General features: G+C 41.8%; 1 protein-coding gene across 3 annotated transcripts in view; it reads left to right on the top strand.

Annotated features, from left to right (window-relative positions):
• The window catches only part of DPP6 (dipeptidyl peptidase like 6), a 576,690-nt gene that overhangs the window by 479,538 nt on the left and 80,726 nt on the right, over positions 1–16,426 (top strand). For all 3 annotated transcript variants that reach the window (XM_064445043.1, XM_064445042.1, XM_064445044.1), the window contains exon 8: positions 4,949–5,069. In XM_064445043.1, coding sequence (XP_064301113.1) covers positions 4,949–5,069 — 121 coding nt within the window. The remainder of the gene's footprint in view (positions 1–4,948; positions 5,070–16,426) is intronic.

Below are 16,426 nucleotides of genomic sequence, written 5' to 3'. Positions count from 1 at the left end.
AAACATTCACACTTCTACAATGTGCTAATAATTTAAAGTAATAAGCTTCCAGGCATTAACTTTATGCTTGGAGATGCTAAATTTCAGTGATGTCCATTCAGTTGACATGTCATACATGTTACATATTATGGGGTAAAAAGAACATAAATTTAGAACGCCACCCTACAGTTGGAAAGTAAATAGAAGCAGTAAAAATGAAGATTAATTCATACAAATTGATTTTATCTTGGTCTGTGAAGAAACACAAACTTCACTCACCTCTGGCTGGAAGAAAGGTGGGTTAAACAAACATAAAAGAAGTTGTAGTATTCATCTGCTCAAAATAGTTGGTCACTGTGACTTTTGCAGTGGCCTTAAAGAGATTACTTTCTTTAGATTCCTGAAAAGGTCCGTAAGTTAGTGCATTCAAAAGTAGCAGTATTTTCATTACTGCAGCATAAATACTTAATACCACTCTGGGTCAGTTTGTAGAGAACATTACTTCAGAAGCCTGTAGGCTGTTGCAAAAACAGTTTAAATGGGTCCTCCTTAAATCAGTCAGTGTTCTTAAGGCTTTTGTACATTTTAAGTGAATTAAGTTTATTTTGCTGTTAGTTTAAACATTAATCTTGCTGGATAAATTTATCTCACTGGATAAATACTTAATCTTTGACTTAAAGTTATCCTCCTGTCACAAGCTTGTGGTCCAACCAGTCGGTATTTTTTCTCCAATATGACTTGTGTCACACAGGGATATCAAAGGTATTAGAAGTGATTGCTTCAGACTGTGCTGCAAAGAGGCAGAGATTTCTTCCCCACACATGAGTCAGTGGTGCGTTAATACCAGAGGCTAAAGGGGTTTTACCTTATGCTGAAAGTTTCAAGTGACATCCTGAGCCACACAAAGCCAACAACAAAATCCACATTGATTTTTACTATGCTGGGAGTAAGTGAATTCTTTTTAAAGAAAACCCTCTATCTTAGTCCACCAGGACATTCCGGTTATCTTTGTTAAGAAGTATTTCTTCTTTTTAACCATATTATAACACTGAGCAGGAAGAGAGTGACGTTCTTGTCTTCCATTACATCCAGTGGCAAGGAGTTCCATATGTTAATTCTGATTTCAGTGGGAAAAATATTTTTATCCACTTTTAAACAGCTTTCCTCTAGGTTTCATTGGTTTCCCTGTTGTTTTGGAAAGACGAAAGGGTGAAAATGTCTTTTTCCTCTTTTCTGTTTCCTCTCCATCATCTTGTAGAGCTTATCTCTTCCTTTTTAGAGAGTTAACAATTTCAGTTTCTTCAATCTATGTAGGGATGTTTCCATTCTTCTTACTTCTTTCATAAGTAATATAATAAGTATCTTCTCTTTCTTCTGCATTGAATGTGTCATGATGTATTCAATGTGGGGATATCTTCTGACATATCACAGGTTTATTAGCTCTGCTCAGTGCTGGATTTTATGTGCTGTCCATGATAAAAGGCATATATATTGCACGAATGTTGTGGGTAAAATCTGGCTCAGATATGCACACCAAAAGAGACAACACCAGAAATTTTGGGTCTGTTTTGTCTCCTGTACAGAGAGAGACATAAAACTGTGCTTGACCCCTTCTGTTGTCATTTTACGTTATTCTAGAACTGCTATGTAAAGCAGTGAAAGTGATAGCTGTAAATTTTTTCATTATTTTGCTTTACAATAATTTCTTATCCTTTAATTAGCTCAGAGGATTCTGGTAAGTTGATAGAAAGCACTGCTTTGATGTTATAAAACCAAAACAGTAAAAAAAAAAAAATAAGTATTTCATAATATCATCTAATATCTTTTTAACCCAGAATGTGAAGTAACCCAAAGACATTTCTTTTTGATGAATAATGGAAGTTCAAAAGCTTTTTCTTAATTTATAAGATACATTACACAGAAATCTTCCTTGTGCTGCTTCAGTTATCTTTTATCTTGATTATGGTTGATGTTTTTAGGGTACAAGGCACTGTAGTCAGGAGGATAATTTTAAATTCTCTATGAGGTGCTGCAGTTTGGCTCTGAATTATATGGCAGACAGTTTGAAGTTAGAGCACTATATTATTTTTCTATTGCAGTTACCAGGTACCTCATGCAGCCTGATTAGTGCAATGAAGCTCTGAAAGACAAAACAGTGAAGACAGAAAACATTGTAATGCTTTACAAAGCGAAGGGCAGGAACAGGTTGTCAAAACACCTTCTTTATTTCTCCTGTAAATCAATTTAAAATTTAATACAGTACAAAATATTGCAAAACCTTTGTTTGCTGGAAGAAGCTGGGCAAGGGAAGGGTTGCATGACTTGAATAATTCCACTTGATTGTGCGCCTGTCACAGAAGAGCCCGCACCCAAGCACCCCCAGCACGTTTAGCTCTTGGACACAAAGATTTGTATTTGTTTGGGCCCAAAGTATCTTATTCCTGACTTTTATCATAGAATCCTTTATGCTGGAAAAGATCCTTAAGATCATCAAGTCCAACCACAAACCCATACACTGCCAAGCCCACCACTAAACCATGTCCCAAAGCACCACACCTATGTGTCTTTTAAATACCCCCAAGGATGGTGACTCTACCACTTCCCTGGGCAGCCTGTTCCAATAACTGACAATCCTTTTGGTAAATGCATTTTTCCCAATATCCAATCTAAACCTCCCATGGCGCAGCTTGAGGCCATTTCCTCTCGTCCTATCGCTCGTTACTAGGGAGAAGAGACCGACCCCCGCCTCGCTACACCCTCCTTTCAGGCAGTTGTAGAGAGCGATAAGGTCTCCCCTCAGCCTCCTCTTCTCCAGGCTAAACACCCCCAGCTCCCTCAGCCACTCCTCATCAGACCTGCTCTCCAGACCCTTCCCCAGCTCCGTTGCCCTTCTCTGGACACGCTCCAGCACCTCAAGGTCCTTCTTGTCCTCAGGGGCCCAAACCTGAACCCAGGATTCGAGGTGGGGCCTCACCAGGGCCGAGCACAGGGGCCCCATCCCTGCCCTGCTCCTGCTGGCCACACCATTGCTCACACAAGCCCGGGGGCTGTTGGCCTTTATGTATCTTTAAGCTTCAGTAACCCTCCCATATGCAGACTAGCTAACACATAAAATTCTTTACTTGGCATCCCTCACCTGTCTCCTCTGCTTACTAAAAATCAAGGTAGGAAAGAAAATGTAGTATCTTTCACAACATATTTTTTTACTTTCAAAAAATATAAATTGGATGCAGCTTTTCTGCTTTTAAAAACCCATGCAGGCTAAAAGGAATAAAAGCAAGCTACAGTTTCAGTCATACTTTTTACCTTTAGGCAAACTCACTATAACTGCTGCCAAAATTAAATTAGAATTTATACTTTCCTCTGGAATCTTTCCAGCTCATCTTTAGGTGAAACACATACCATAATAGGATGTGAAACAGAAGCTGAAAGCAAATATTTTCCCCAATTCTATGTTTTCATGAGTGTAACATAAAAAATAGTGTTCTGGTATTATGGTAAAGATCCCTAACATTTGTTCCAATATCTTCAAATGTATAAAAACCCATCTGTAAATGTCTACTAAATTATATTAATAGTTTTCTTTCAGTTGAAATGGCTTTCTGATACCCTGTTCAGTACATCTTTGCAGTCGGAATGGAGTTTAAAAATATTTTAAAAACAAGAGTTCTACTTTGAGCAGGGCGCAGTTCACTTTGTGGTGAGGAGGGGGCAGGATCTGTGTCACTGATGACAGCAAAACACAGAACGAAACATTTAACCAGATGATAAAGACTGATGCCATGGAACAATATTTTTTAAACGTCTGGCTAAAGTTTTGTTCACTGATCAGCACTTCAACACATAAATAAGCTGCCTGATTTCCAAAATCATTCTCATAGCAGTAGATCTAATGACTCGCATGAAATTAGCTTTAAAAAAAAACTAGGAGGTTTATTTGGGGGTCTTATGTTAGGCTCCTTTCCTGATAATCTTGAATTGAAATTTTTATGATTTGTAAGAATTTTATATTTATAAATTCTTCTCCAAGATGGAATTGCTTTTCCACAGACAGCACCAGCTGTGTGAGCAGGCGTTTGCAGAGGCAGGCGTAGGTACCCGACGGCGATCCTTGGTGTGGGCCTGCCCTTGCCCTCCCAAGAGGCTGCAAGGCCCCATGACACCGTGATCATTTAACTTTCAGCAAACTGAATCCACTGAATTTTTGCAACAGGAGGGGAGAGGTTTCCAAAGACGGGCTGGGGATTACGGCAGCTGCATCCATGCTGGCAGGGTGATGAGACCCCCTGAGTGCCTTTGTCCCCTTCACCCTGGCTTCTGTAGGAAGATGACCCGGGGACTGGGGCAGGGCGGGAGGTCTAGCGTGCCCCTTTGGGTCCTTGGAACATGTGCAGCTGCTCCCCAGCTGAAACGCCAACCTCCTCGCGCTTTGTTGGCCAACGCGCTGCAGTCACATAGACTGCCCCCTATTCAATAGCAAATGTTGTCTTGTTGAATCTGCATTAAAAACTGGATTCAGATTTATTTAATAAGTTGCCAGCTGTGTTTTAAGGAAGCAGCAGCAGCTGGAAACAAGCAAGAAGCCATTTCCAGTAGCCAGTTCAGTCACAACATAACATCAACATCAGCTCTGCAAACTGCTACTGTGTCCTGGACCACTTTTTCGAATGCAATGGCATTCTTCGTTTCGTGCCCTCTAACTGCACTGTTCAATTTCTGAAATGAAGACAGGAGAGAGAAAAATAATGTTTGTATCAAAGGATCTAGGCTTCAGTTTGTTGTAAATTAGCATCTTTCTATTAGTTGATGGCACTGGAAGCAAGCTGTGGAAATCATTTTTTGACAAAAGACGCTATAAAAATGTGATATGTGATTTTGTACTACCAATTATTGTAAAAGCAAAACGCAACATTTTGTAATGGAGCCACTGCTTAATGCTGTTCTCTTTTTCTTTTTCCCTTCAAATCAGATATTTATCTTTGAGAATAACATCTATTACTGTGCCCATGTGGGGAAACAAGCCATCCGAGTGGTCTCCACAGGAAAGGAAGGTGTTATTTTCAATGGGCTCAGCGACTGGCTGTACGAAGGTAGGACATGACATTTAGGGCAGCAGTTAGTTATGAGTTTAACTTACTCTCTAGATTTACAGAACTGGCTGGAATTAGACATTCAGCGTTCCATTTCTGAGGACTGGTAGACCACGGAGCTGAAAATCTGCTATTCTAACAGTTGTCTGAAGTGCTGGACTGGAAATAATGTGAAATGATGTAAGAATTCTGTTTTCAGGCTGTTTTTCTTTCCCTTAGTCCATGGGTAATAAATCACCAAGCTTTAATGAACAGAACTGCTTCATTATTTAATAGCACCTGCAATCACTCAAAGACGTGCCAGTTTTCAAACCAGAGGAAAGGACAGAAATGGGGAGGGAAAGGAGTTTTATTTTAAAGGAAGGAGCAATTGGTTGTTTTCCACAGCACTAGGTGGGCCCTGGAAGCTGCCCAGATCTTTCTACCTAAAAATTTTCTAAAGCAGACAGGTCCTCACAGTAACTGTCTTCTTTCCCTTGAAAATGGGCCTGGTGGGGTAGAGGGTCATCACTGGAGCACTGCTTTACTTTGGTTCTTTCAGCTGGCAAATGGCCATTGAGGTGTCAGTGAGCAGCTGCTTGCAAAATGCTCTCACCTGCTCACTAGCTTAGGAAAGGATCCCAGACATCCCCAGTTCTTTTTGGGGATGTTATAGGCTTTTAAGCTAACACTTCATCACAACTAAAATTAAAATATATATATATATATAGTGTGTGTATATATATATATATATAAAATGCACCCCTCTCTCTCTTGCTGGTTAATGCTGCCAACAGTTCCTTTTCACAAGGATCCTGGTTTTGAGACCTGGCAGTGTCTCTTTGCTGTGACACAGTTTCCCTCTAAAGTCACACTTTCTCCTGCAGGTCCCAGCACAGTCCCAAACTTTTCTTACCTCTACAGAAAGAATTGTCCAGATACGTTTACTAACTCTTTCCTGTTGGCTGCTTCCAGTTTCCTTGAGGCTTAATGGAACAGAATACGTTGCAAAATGCCATTCACCATTAATTGGTGTAAAAATACGAATCAGTCCTTAAATAACTCTGTATCACAGCTAAACTGGGGCTGTTGGACTCGGAAAGGAGGGAATTAAAATAAATTATTTTGTTTGCCACTCCCAGAGAAGCTGGTCCCATAAATCAGTGTACAAACTCATCAAATAAAACAGTGGAAAATATCTGACAATGGTTTAGATTACTTTTGATGTTAAAATGTGTGTTTATACTGTACCACAGAATATGTGCAAGTGATTGTCCTCCTTGTGAAGCACTTTGTAACCAGAGAAGTGGCTAAGAAGTTACAAAATGCTAGTTTTCTTTGATTTTTCTTTATTTATTAATTTGTTGCTGAAGTTGTGGGCAGGCCTATTTGACTCTGCAGGTCAAATGAGCATATTAGTACCTGTATTTGGCTGATACACATAATTTAGTACATAAGGTCTTCTTGTAGAGTCTCGCACACAGCACCATGCTGAGAGGGGTTTGCCAAGCCGGTGAACTCCAAGCACTCCGGCAAGCCCATGATGACACTTGTTTTGCTGACGCATATCTTTATTCAATTACGGGCTTGCTCAGGCAATTTCTTGGCTGACATTGACTCTCAGGTTTGTCCTTCATAATGAACTTTCTTGTTAACTTTATGTTAATGTACTAGGATAAGAAATGAAAGTATGATCAAATACAGTCTGGTTATACCAAGCCAGACTGTGTAACCTCTCTGAGCAGCACGTACAGAGTAGGACCACCGAACCTGCTATTCACTGGGGGTATGCTTTGCAGAAGTTAGGATATAGCATTCCTTTGGAAATGTCACTTTGTGTCCAATTATGGGTTACAGTGAATTAAAATTTTCTTAATTCACAAGCAAGGTGTGGAAGGACCACAGGAAAACCTGAGATATAAACGTTCCCAGCTGATGGGGTGCAGAATCCAAAACCAAATCCAGAGCTGGACATTGTGATCTGAGCTCCTTCTCTTGCACTACATCACTCGTGCAGTCTTCATGGAGGTAAACCTGGGACTGGAGTCAGGACTGAGGATCTGTGGCAGATGCTTGAATGAGCTGTGGGGCCATGGGGTTGGATGGATCTGCAGTGCTCAGATGTAAGCTCTCTGCATGCGTGGATGGATGGAGTGGAATCCCAGAAGAAACTGGGTATTGTGTGTGGTAAATGGGTAAGGACCACGGGGAGATGGATGACAGCTCCTCATTGTTGTCATGGGTATCATCGTGAGGCTGAAGTTCTACCCGAGCAGCAGCTGTGATGCTCTGCCAACACACTCCTACCGGCACCTATATTTTTCCAAATTCTCTCCTTTTCTTGGGTGCCTCCTCTTCAGTGGGATAAACTGGAATAATACTTTACATCCAAACTTACCTGACTGGAATTGCTTGAAATCTGGACAAGGATTGACACTTACCACCTCAGGGCTATTTTATCTTTCGCCGTTCCCACTGATGTGTGTAGATGTGTCTTTCCCACCCCCCTAACGGAGCTGGGTGGGATCCTCAGACCCATGTTTGTTTGCACTGCCGCCATCTCAGCGAGCTACCGGGATGGATGCTGAGCATACGTAGAAATCTCATTCCATCTGTGCAGCCATCATCAGCAGATAGTCTGCAAAGGAGCTGTGAGAAACACTGAAACGAGATCACAGAGAGTTCAGCACACTCCTCTTCCCTCGCGTGCTCTTTTTGTTGCTGCAGTTCATCACCTCCGGCAGCGGCAGCCGAGCCTCCCCGCAGCGCCCGCCGGGTTACTGTGACAGCTCATGACCTGCTTCTCACTTTCCCTAAATGCAGCACAAAAAAAAAGAAAAAAAAAACTTGTTGCTTTCTATTTGAGGAAACCGATTTTTAAGGTCTTTTTTCATAATGAGCAAGAGCACATCAATCCCCTCCACCCTTTCTGAGAGCTGTATGCCCAGCGCGCTCCGCAGATGGCAGCCCCAGCAGTGCCACCCTTTGGGGTAACTCCTGACACTTCATATGAATGGTAGACCCAGAGGGAACACTTTTCTTCATAATGTGATTGCTTTTGTCACGACAGAATAGATGCACTGTACTATTAATCACAGGTTTTTACTAACTCCGGAAGCAGAGCAGATCTAGAGTAGATTTGACAGGCTTTTTGCCCTGGAAAAATGCAGAAGTTCATTTCAATTCAAGTTAAGCTCTGCTTTTGTAAATCTGCCAAAGGGGAAAAATATTTCTTCGAGGTATTTATGCTGATCTGTAGACTTTTGATAATATAGAGAAAAACATTTCAAATCAATCAGAGCTTAATCTACTTAGTGCATTTAGCTGGAAGGTTATAGATTGATACATAGATTACTGTAACATGAAAGCATAGATTAAACATGTTTTTATTACTAAAATAAGCATTGACAATGTTTTCATAGTCTGACTATTTTCAGAGCTGTGCCTGATAGATGCTTATACTAAAATGGAGTGATATCCTTTAAAAGAGAGTTTAAAGTTCTGCAGCTGAAACCAGCTAAGCATTTAAATGTATAGCACCAGCAAAGAGTGTTTTATATTTCAGTTGGCTGTATGATTGTTGTTCGTCTGAGAATAAGTTTTAACAACAATGAGGCTAAAAGATAATTTCAAAACAAGTAGTGGTATAGCACAAAGTACTTTCAAAGTGATAAGATAGGAGTATTTATATGTTCTTTATAGCACTTTTATTAAAGTAATGTACATTTTAACAAGTAAAGTGCAGGTAAAATATATCTAATTTAGGCACTTTGTTACAGTGCTCTTCAACAAAAATGAGTTCTGTCATGGTGTAATTAAAGTATCTTCATTTGTTACCAGGCACTTGGAGAGAATGTGCAGATGTTGTGAGAAAAGGTGGCAGCGAGAGGTTCTGCCAGAGGTCATCTGTGTGGTCTTGCTAAGTGACAAAGAGACTGTGGTGTCCCTGTGTTGCAGTCTGGAAGCTCACTGAGTTTGGGATTGTTTGATGCTGAATCCTGGGAATGAGGCAGGAGGACCTCCCTCCGTGCTGGCACGCTGCTGCCAGACCGGGGACACCCCAGCAGGGTAATCTAGGGTCCCTTTACATGGCTCTGCTGGGCAGCACAGGGACCTTTTCTGGGCTGCACTGCTATAAGTCCTAATGTGACCTCCTTTGAGCAAGTCTGTGCTCACAGATAGAGGTAGATGTCTTCTGGAGTTATGTTCTGCTGCTGTGTGCTTTGAAATCATGGGCGAGCAGGATGCGACACAGTGATGTGTGCTCCTGTCACTGGCGGGAGAGGAAAGAAGGCTTTTTACCTATAGATGGGCCTATCCCACCCATAGAGTAGGAAACTGGGGATTTTCCTTGTGTTTTGCTACATGTGACCTCAGATGTAAGAGTAGACCCTTAGCAGCTATTTTGCAACTTGGTCTGGTGGACGCATTTTTGGTTTTTAGGGACTTTGGTTTCAAAAGGAAGAATTGCATGTGAGTTACTCCCTCATCTCATGTCGCTGTCCAAGCAATCAGAAGGGTTTGTCCTTTAGGTCTCTAAGTATCATCTCAAAGTGAGCATCCTTGTTCCAGGCTTAGTCCTGACACCGTGGCTGTGACACCTCGTCTGGATGTCTCCTCATCCTCAGGTCAGAACCACATCTGGCAGCCAAGCACCAGCCCCAGCTCACATGGCACACATTTAAAACTCCTGTGCAATATGAGCTATACGTATCCATCATTTAAAAATGATACCCTGCTCTGTTTAGCTTAATGCACAGGAGTGTTGCTATGCTTTATTTTTGGTTAGGGAGCAAAAGGAGGAGTGAAAAAAGACTTTTTCAGCAATGATTCCTATGCCTTATTAATCTTCATTCTGCCTGCCTCTTATGTTATCACCAACAGATCCTGTTATATGACTTCACAGTGACACCTGGTGGGAGAGGCCAGGATGTTATCATCATTAAGACAATGAAACTGCAGAATTTTTTGCTGCAAGATCGAGTAAAGGCTCACAGTTTCCTCTCACATACATTTCCCTGAAAACCTCCCTGAGCTTATGGGAACCACATATCCAAAGCTACTGGCTGATTCATGCTAATAGCGGTTCCGTTCCTTTTCTAGACTTCATAAAGAGAGGAAAGACAACACAGTAATAAAGAAAAATCTTTTCTATAATTTAATCAGCATCTCACAAAAATCAGATGGTATATTTAGAACATGTATGGCTGGTCTCAGAAGTGCAGTCCCTGGTAGCAGCTGCCAAATCAAACAGCCGTTATTTTGGGCAATATCTTTTATGCTTATAGTATTTCAAGCAACTGAAATAGATCTATTCCTTAAGTTTAGAAGTATTAATTCTGGGACTCTGGAAATGGTCCTAATATTGGGAAAATGCTAGATAAGTCTGCTGAAACAGTGCCTTGCCTAATTTGCCTGTGTGCTCAGTTTTTCATTGTATAATATGAGAACACTGAACTTCTGCTTGGAAACAGGAACTTTGATGATCAAATTATACCTGAATTTGAAAAGGGACATTCATAAATAGGCTGCAAGCAAGTAATTCCTAAAATTCCTGTTCAGTGTCACCAGAGAAGGAGATCAGGTATCCTAATATTTCACAGTGTAGGGCTAACCTTTCCCAGTAATTAGTAGCTCCAAGACCTTGTTGGGGGGATAAGAATTAAACTGAGTCATCACTGAATTTTTCAGGATAGTCTGCATCCCAGAGTCTAAGGAAATTGGCTGATGTAGTTGCCAAGACACACTCCATGATACTTGAAATGTCGTGTCAGTCAGGTGAGGTCCCTGGGGACTGGAAAAAAGTAAACATTGCACCCATCTTTACAAAGGGTAGAAAGTAGGACCTGGGGAACTACCAACCTGTCAGCCTCACCTCCATGCCTGGGAAGATCATGGAACAGATCCTCCTAGAAGCTATGCTAAGGCACATGGAGGACAGGGAGGTGATCCGAGGCAGCCAGCATGGCTTCACCAAGGGCAAGTCCTGCCTGACCAACCTAGTGGCCTTCTATGATGGAGTGACTACATCAGTGGACAAGGGAAGAGCTACAGATGTCATCTGTCTGGACTTCTGTAAGGCCTTTGACATGGTCTCCCACAGCATCCTTCTCTCTAAATTGGGGTGATACATACTTGATGGGTGGACTGTTCAGTGGATAAGGAATTGGTTGGATGGTCACATCCAGAGAGTAGTGGTCAATGGCTCAATGTCCAGATGGAGATCAATAATGAGTGGTGTCCCTCAGGGGTCCATACTGGGACCAGTGTTTTTTAATACCTTCACCAATGACATAGACAGTGGGATCGAGTGCACCCTCAGCAAGTCTGCAGATGACGCCAAGATGAGTGGTGCAGTTGGCACACCAGAAGCACGGGATGTCATCCAAAGTGTCCTGGATGAGTTGGAGAGGTGGGCCTGTGAGAACCTCATGAGGTTCAACAAGGCGAAGTGCAAGGTCCTGCACCTGGGTCGGGGCAACCCCCGACATCAATACAGGCTGGGGGATGAGGGGATTGAGAGCAGCCCTGAGGAGAAGGACTTGGGGGTACTGGTGCATGAAAAGCTGGACACAAGCCAATGTGCACCTGCAGCCCAGAAGGCCTACCGTATCCTGGGCTGCATCAAAAGCAGCATGGCCAGCAGGGTGAGGGAAGTGGTTCTGCCCCTCTACTCTGCTCTGGTGAGACCCCACCTGCAGTGCTGCGTCCAGCTCTGGAGCCCCCAGCACAAGAAGGACATGGAGCTGTTGGAGTGGGTCCAGGGGAGGCCACAAAAATGATCCGAGGGCTGGAGCACCTCTGCTGTGAGGCCAGGCTGAGAGAGTTGGGGTTGTTCAGACTGGAGAAGAGAAGGCTGCGGGGAGACCCTATTGCGGCCTCCCAGTACTTCAAGGGGGACTATAGGAAAGATGGGGACAACCTCTTTAGGAAGGCCTGATGTGACAGTACAAGGGATAATAGTTTTAAACTACAGGAGGGTAGATTTAGACTGGATATAAGGAAGAAATTTTTTACAATGAGGGTGGTGAAACACTGGCCCAGGTTGCCCAGAGAGGTGGTCGATGCCCCATCCCTGGAAACATTCAAGGCCAGGTGGGACGGGGCTCTGAGCAGCCTGGTCTAATTGAAGATGTCCCTGCTCACTGCAGGGGAGTTGGACTAGATGGCCTCTAAAGGACCCTTCCAACCCAAAGCATTCTATGATTGTATGACAGTGAATACAGATTTTAATTTGTTTTTAAGAACTTTCGCATTTTCAATCACAAAGAAAATATTTCATGGACGTGGATGAATTTGCAGTTCTACATATCTCCTACGGGGTAAAGAGGGGGTAGGGATACACTTGGAACTGGGAAATGGCCTCAGATAATGCCACAAATGCACCCCAAGTCTAAAAATCTCTTGTTTGTCTGCAAGTATGTGCTGATGTTATTCAGGGCTTTTGGGGAAGATGTGTGGAATTTGTTCCCCAATTTCTGTGCTTGTTTGGGTGAGGTAGCAAAGCCAGTGCGGTGCTTCAGTGACACTGTCAACGTATTAAAATAGAAAGTTTTCCTCCATTTTGCATATTGGGCATCATTCAGTGTTGCCTATTCAGTACATGCAGCTGTTTTGTAGCACTTGGTGCCATACAATTCCCAGTTAGCCATTATTTAGCTGCTTATTGAAAATGTAGGTGACTATTTTTGGTGCACCTTTATCTGCATGCTCATCTATACCAACTGTGCATAAAATCTGGCTGTTTCAGCTGCAGTCTAAGTAAGAATGAGGAGCAGCTCTTGGCCTCAGCCATTGAAGTGGATATTTCCACTGTACATAATTCTGTTGCAAGGAAGTTGAACTAGATGCAACATTATTTTGCTTCATTCATGTTATAGCAGAGAAGAAGAGAGCCTTAGATTCAACCAAATCATATCATGAAAGGTTTGGTAGAAGTTCCGTCACCTTCTTGCTTTGGCAGAGGTTCCCCTGTCATAGGGAAGCTCACATCATAGAATGCATCACCAGGAACAGGCTTCTGGCCCTTCTCGGTTTGCTAAGGTCAGGGAAAATTGAACCAGTTACAGTGAACACTGCAAATACCTGCCTAGAAATCAGCAAGATCCTGAAAACTTTAAAATGTGCTGTTACCTGGACTGGCTTCAAAATCCAGCACTGCACTATGATAAGCCTTGCCAGCTCTAGCCCGGTCTTTAACCTTTCCTTTTTGCAGAAGGTTATTTGCAAGAGGGCTACCCGCCAAACACAACACCTGTCATCCTCTGATTTTTGGATTGCCACCATTCAGGATGGCTTTTGGGAGTAAAACAGAATATTATTTACTGTGGTCAGTGATCTCCTTGGGGCAGTGGAAGGAAGCCAGATGTCCATCTTGATGTCGCTTGTCAGCCATCAGCTGCCAGTACTCTTAGTCAAGAGATGTTCATCAAGTGAAGTTGTTCGTGTTTGCCCTGAAGTTTGCACTCGTCTTTCACAGAAGTCCTATTAAAGAGCACATTTTTTCAGGAAGAGCTCTGAGCCTTGATGCTTCCCTTGGCATCATACTTGGAGGCAGGATCTCGATACTAGTTCAGCTCAGGCTGATAAGGAAAAAGTAAATTCTGCTTTCTAGAATTAGGTACTGTGCTTCCAGATATAATGGCAGCCTGGTCACAGTCAGAGGGAAGACTTAAATAAGTCTGAACTGCTTTTATAATATTTTCGGTAGTTTCTTGTAGTTCCATGCAGTCACCTGCAATTCATTCTTTGCTGGATGAAATTGTTTCTTTGTTGGACGAAATCATCCAGTCATTGTTGGATGATTTCTATATACTTGCAGTAATAGTAAAAATAAAAATTTCATACTCTGCTGTTGCCAGTATTTTAATCTTTTAAGATAAGGCAACACTCATCTGCATTGCAACAAATTGTGAGTGACTTGATCAGGTCTGCTTGGCTATGTGATTAAAGGGATTATTGAAATTTATATGAAGCTTTTCCTGAAAATAGATTTGCAGTCTGTATAGCAAACATGGGAGCACCAATTGTGTTCGGTTACAGCAGTTTAAATCCAGACTAAGTCTTTTGATCTCTGCAGATTTAGTTGAGATGTGCAACTTCACACAAAATTTAACCAGCTGCTGTGGTAGAATCTCTTCTCTTCTCTGCTGTTATTTCACTGCCACTGCTTTGTCAGGGATACAGTTAGTGTTCAGTTACCTTCTGTGAGAAAAGAGCTACCCAGTTTGCAACCAAATTAAACCCAGTTAGTTAGCTACTGTTCTGCTTAAGGAAGAGTATGTGAATAAAAATGAAAAATTGACAAACAAAATACAAAGAACAGTATCAGAGTATGAAAGTAACACCTGGTAGGTATCTGAAAATAGATACTGCATCACTGAGTCAATATTTAAAAAAAAAAAAAAGGTATATTAAAAGTTGTATAACAGAGCTGTTATGGTTTTCAGCTTCTACATGAGTTCTATTTCTCTGCACCGAATTCATTCCAGTAGCCTTGGGTTAAATACTCTATTGGAGATCTCTGTCCCTATTTTCTGATTATGCTTGTATCTTTTGTACTAGCATTTTAAATATTGCAGAATAGATTTTGAAGTCTGAAATTACTCCATGGAAGGCAATAGTGGTGCTCTGGATCTGCACCAGGGTGCTGAACACAAGGGTCTTCCTGTAATATTCATGCTTTGTGTTCACTGTCAGGGTTGCAAAGGAAATATCTTAAACTGACATTATTCCCAGAAAAAAGAGTGTGAATGTTAGCAAGCATTTGCAAATTCACTCCAGTTTGAGAGCTATATTTTTCCTCCATAAAATCATATCTCTGGTTTGATATGATAAAACACAGAGAATACATTTAGGTGATTGGGTCACTGCAGAAAAAATGAAAACGCATCATTTCTGTGTCGGTAGAATTGAGCTTGGGGGCTGTGACACACAAGAGTCTTCCAGGCTGTAGAATGTTGTAGAAGATTGAAAGAATTGGGTTAATTTGTACAAAAACTACGTACATTAATACTGAGAGAAAATATACCTGTTAGGGCATGTTGCCCAGGGATACTGTAGGGATCTCTGTCATCGTGGATTTTTAAGACTGAATTAGACAGATTTTTGTCATAGGTTGTTGAGACAAACATCAATCCTATTCCAGTGCAAAGGGGGGATTAGAAGATTTCCTTGGACTTCTAGACTTACAATTATATGACTTTATGTATGGCTTTTTCTGATCTCTTTGCAGTTAGACCTGTTGGCTCCGAGATTGCAAAGTCACTGTAAGAGCTTCAGAAGTTACAGAATACCTGTTTTTATATACAGTAGGGTAAATACACATAAACTTCTTGTACAAGGTGGGTGTAGAGAATGGAGCTCTCTACCATGATAAATTTGTTTGCCTCATTATTCCCCTGAGGGAAACTGATGGTTTCCTTCTTCTGAGGGTGTCCATGAACTTTTTGCAAAAAAAGTGTTTTAAACAAAAAAAAAACAAACTTAATATTTCTAAAGTGCTGCAGTCAAGAAATAATTAAAAGGAATTAAAAGGATAGAAAGAATACTAAGTTTAAAGATAGCCATAGAAATTTTACATTAGTGCACAATTCCATCAGTTTGACCTGAAAAGTAAATTTCTGCGGTTTTTTTCTTGATGCACCAGTTCTTCCTTGGTGCAGCCTTGCTTATGGAAATTTGGGGGCCAGTGCAAAAACTACAGGTTGTTTAAATCACTATCCTCTTTGTTTCGCTGCTCCTTGGCCTGAATAAAGAGTATCTGCCATAAGAAATAAAAAAAGCAAAAGTAAATGCCCTCTGTCCAAATTAGAATGAGTGACAGCTCCATGAAAGGGATGAAAATTCTGCTGAGATATGCGATTCTCACTAGAGAGGTGGCCTATCCATTGTTGTATAATAGTAGGAAAATCAAAAGAGTAGCAGAAATAATGACGGAAGTCACCTCATAATTTGTGTGTGTCAGCTTTCCTAATAAAAAAGACAAAAAAACAAACTGAAGAGCAGTTTAAAAACTACAAGTCCAAATCCTAGTATCAGTTGGAAACAGTCAGTGCTCAGAGCAGGTCTTTGACTGGAAAAGCAGAGGAGGTAATGACCTGTGAAACATAAAGGGCGAGTTACTGCCGAGGGCTGGCTGGGGAGGAGGGGGTGCTCCCGCAGAGCTCAAGTCCACTGTTTCCTCCAGCAGAACAGGCAGGAGGTTAAATCTTTGTATGTGAAAAGCAACCTTCAATATTCCTGTCGGTGCTGCGTGTGCTTGATGTTGCATGAGGAGCGATAACCAACACGCTCAGGTCCTGCTACTGGGAAAACAAGACTCTTTTTTTTGCACCAGTATTTCAAGCTGCCAGCTCTCCACTGGGCAGTCTGGAGAC

This window comes from Phalacrocorax carbo, chromosome 2, assembly GCF_963921805.1.
Source record: "Phalacrocorax carbo chromosome 2, bPhaCar2.1, whole genome shotgun sequence".
Classification (NCBI taxonomy): Eukaryota; Metazoa; Chordata; class Aves; order Suliformes; family Phalacrocoracidae; genus Phalacrocorax; species Phalacrocorax carbo.
Note: the sequence above shows the minus strand (reverse complement) of the source record. Positions and strands in the feature narration are given on the sequence as shown.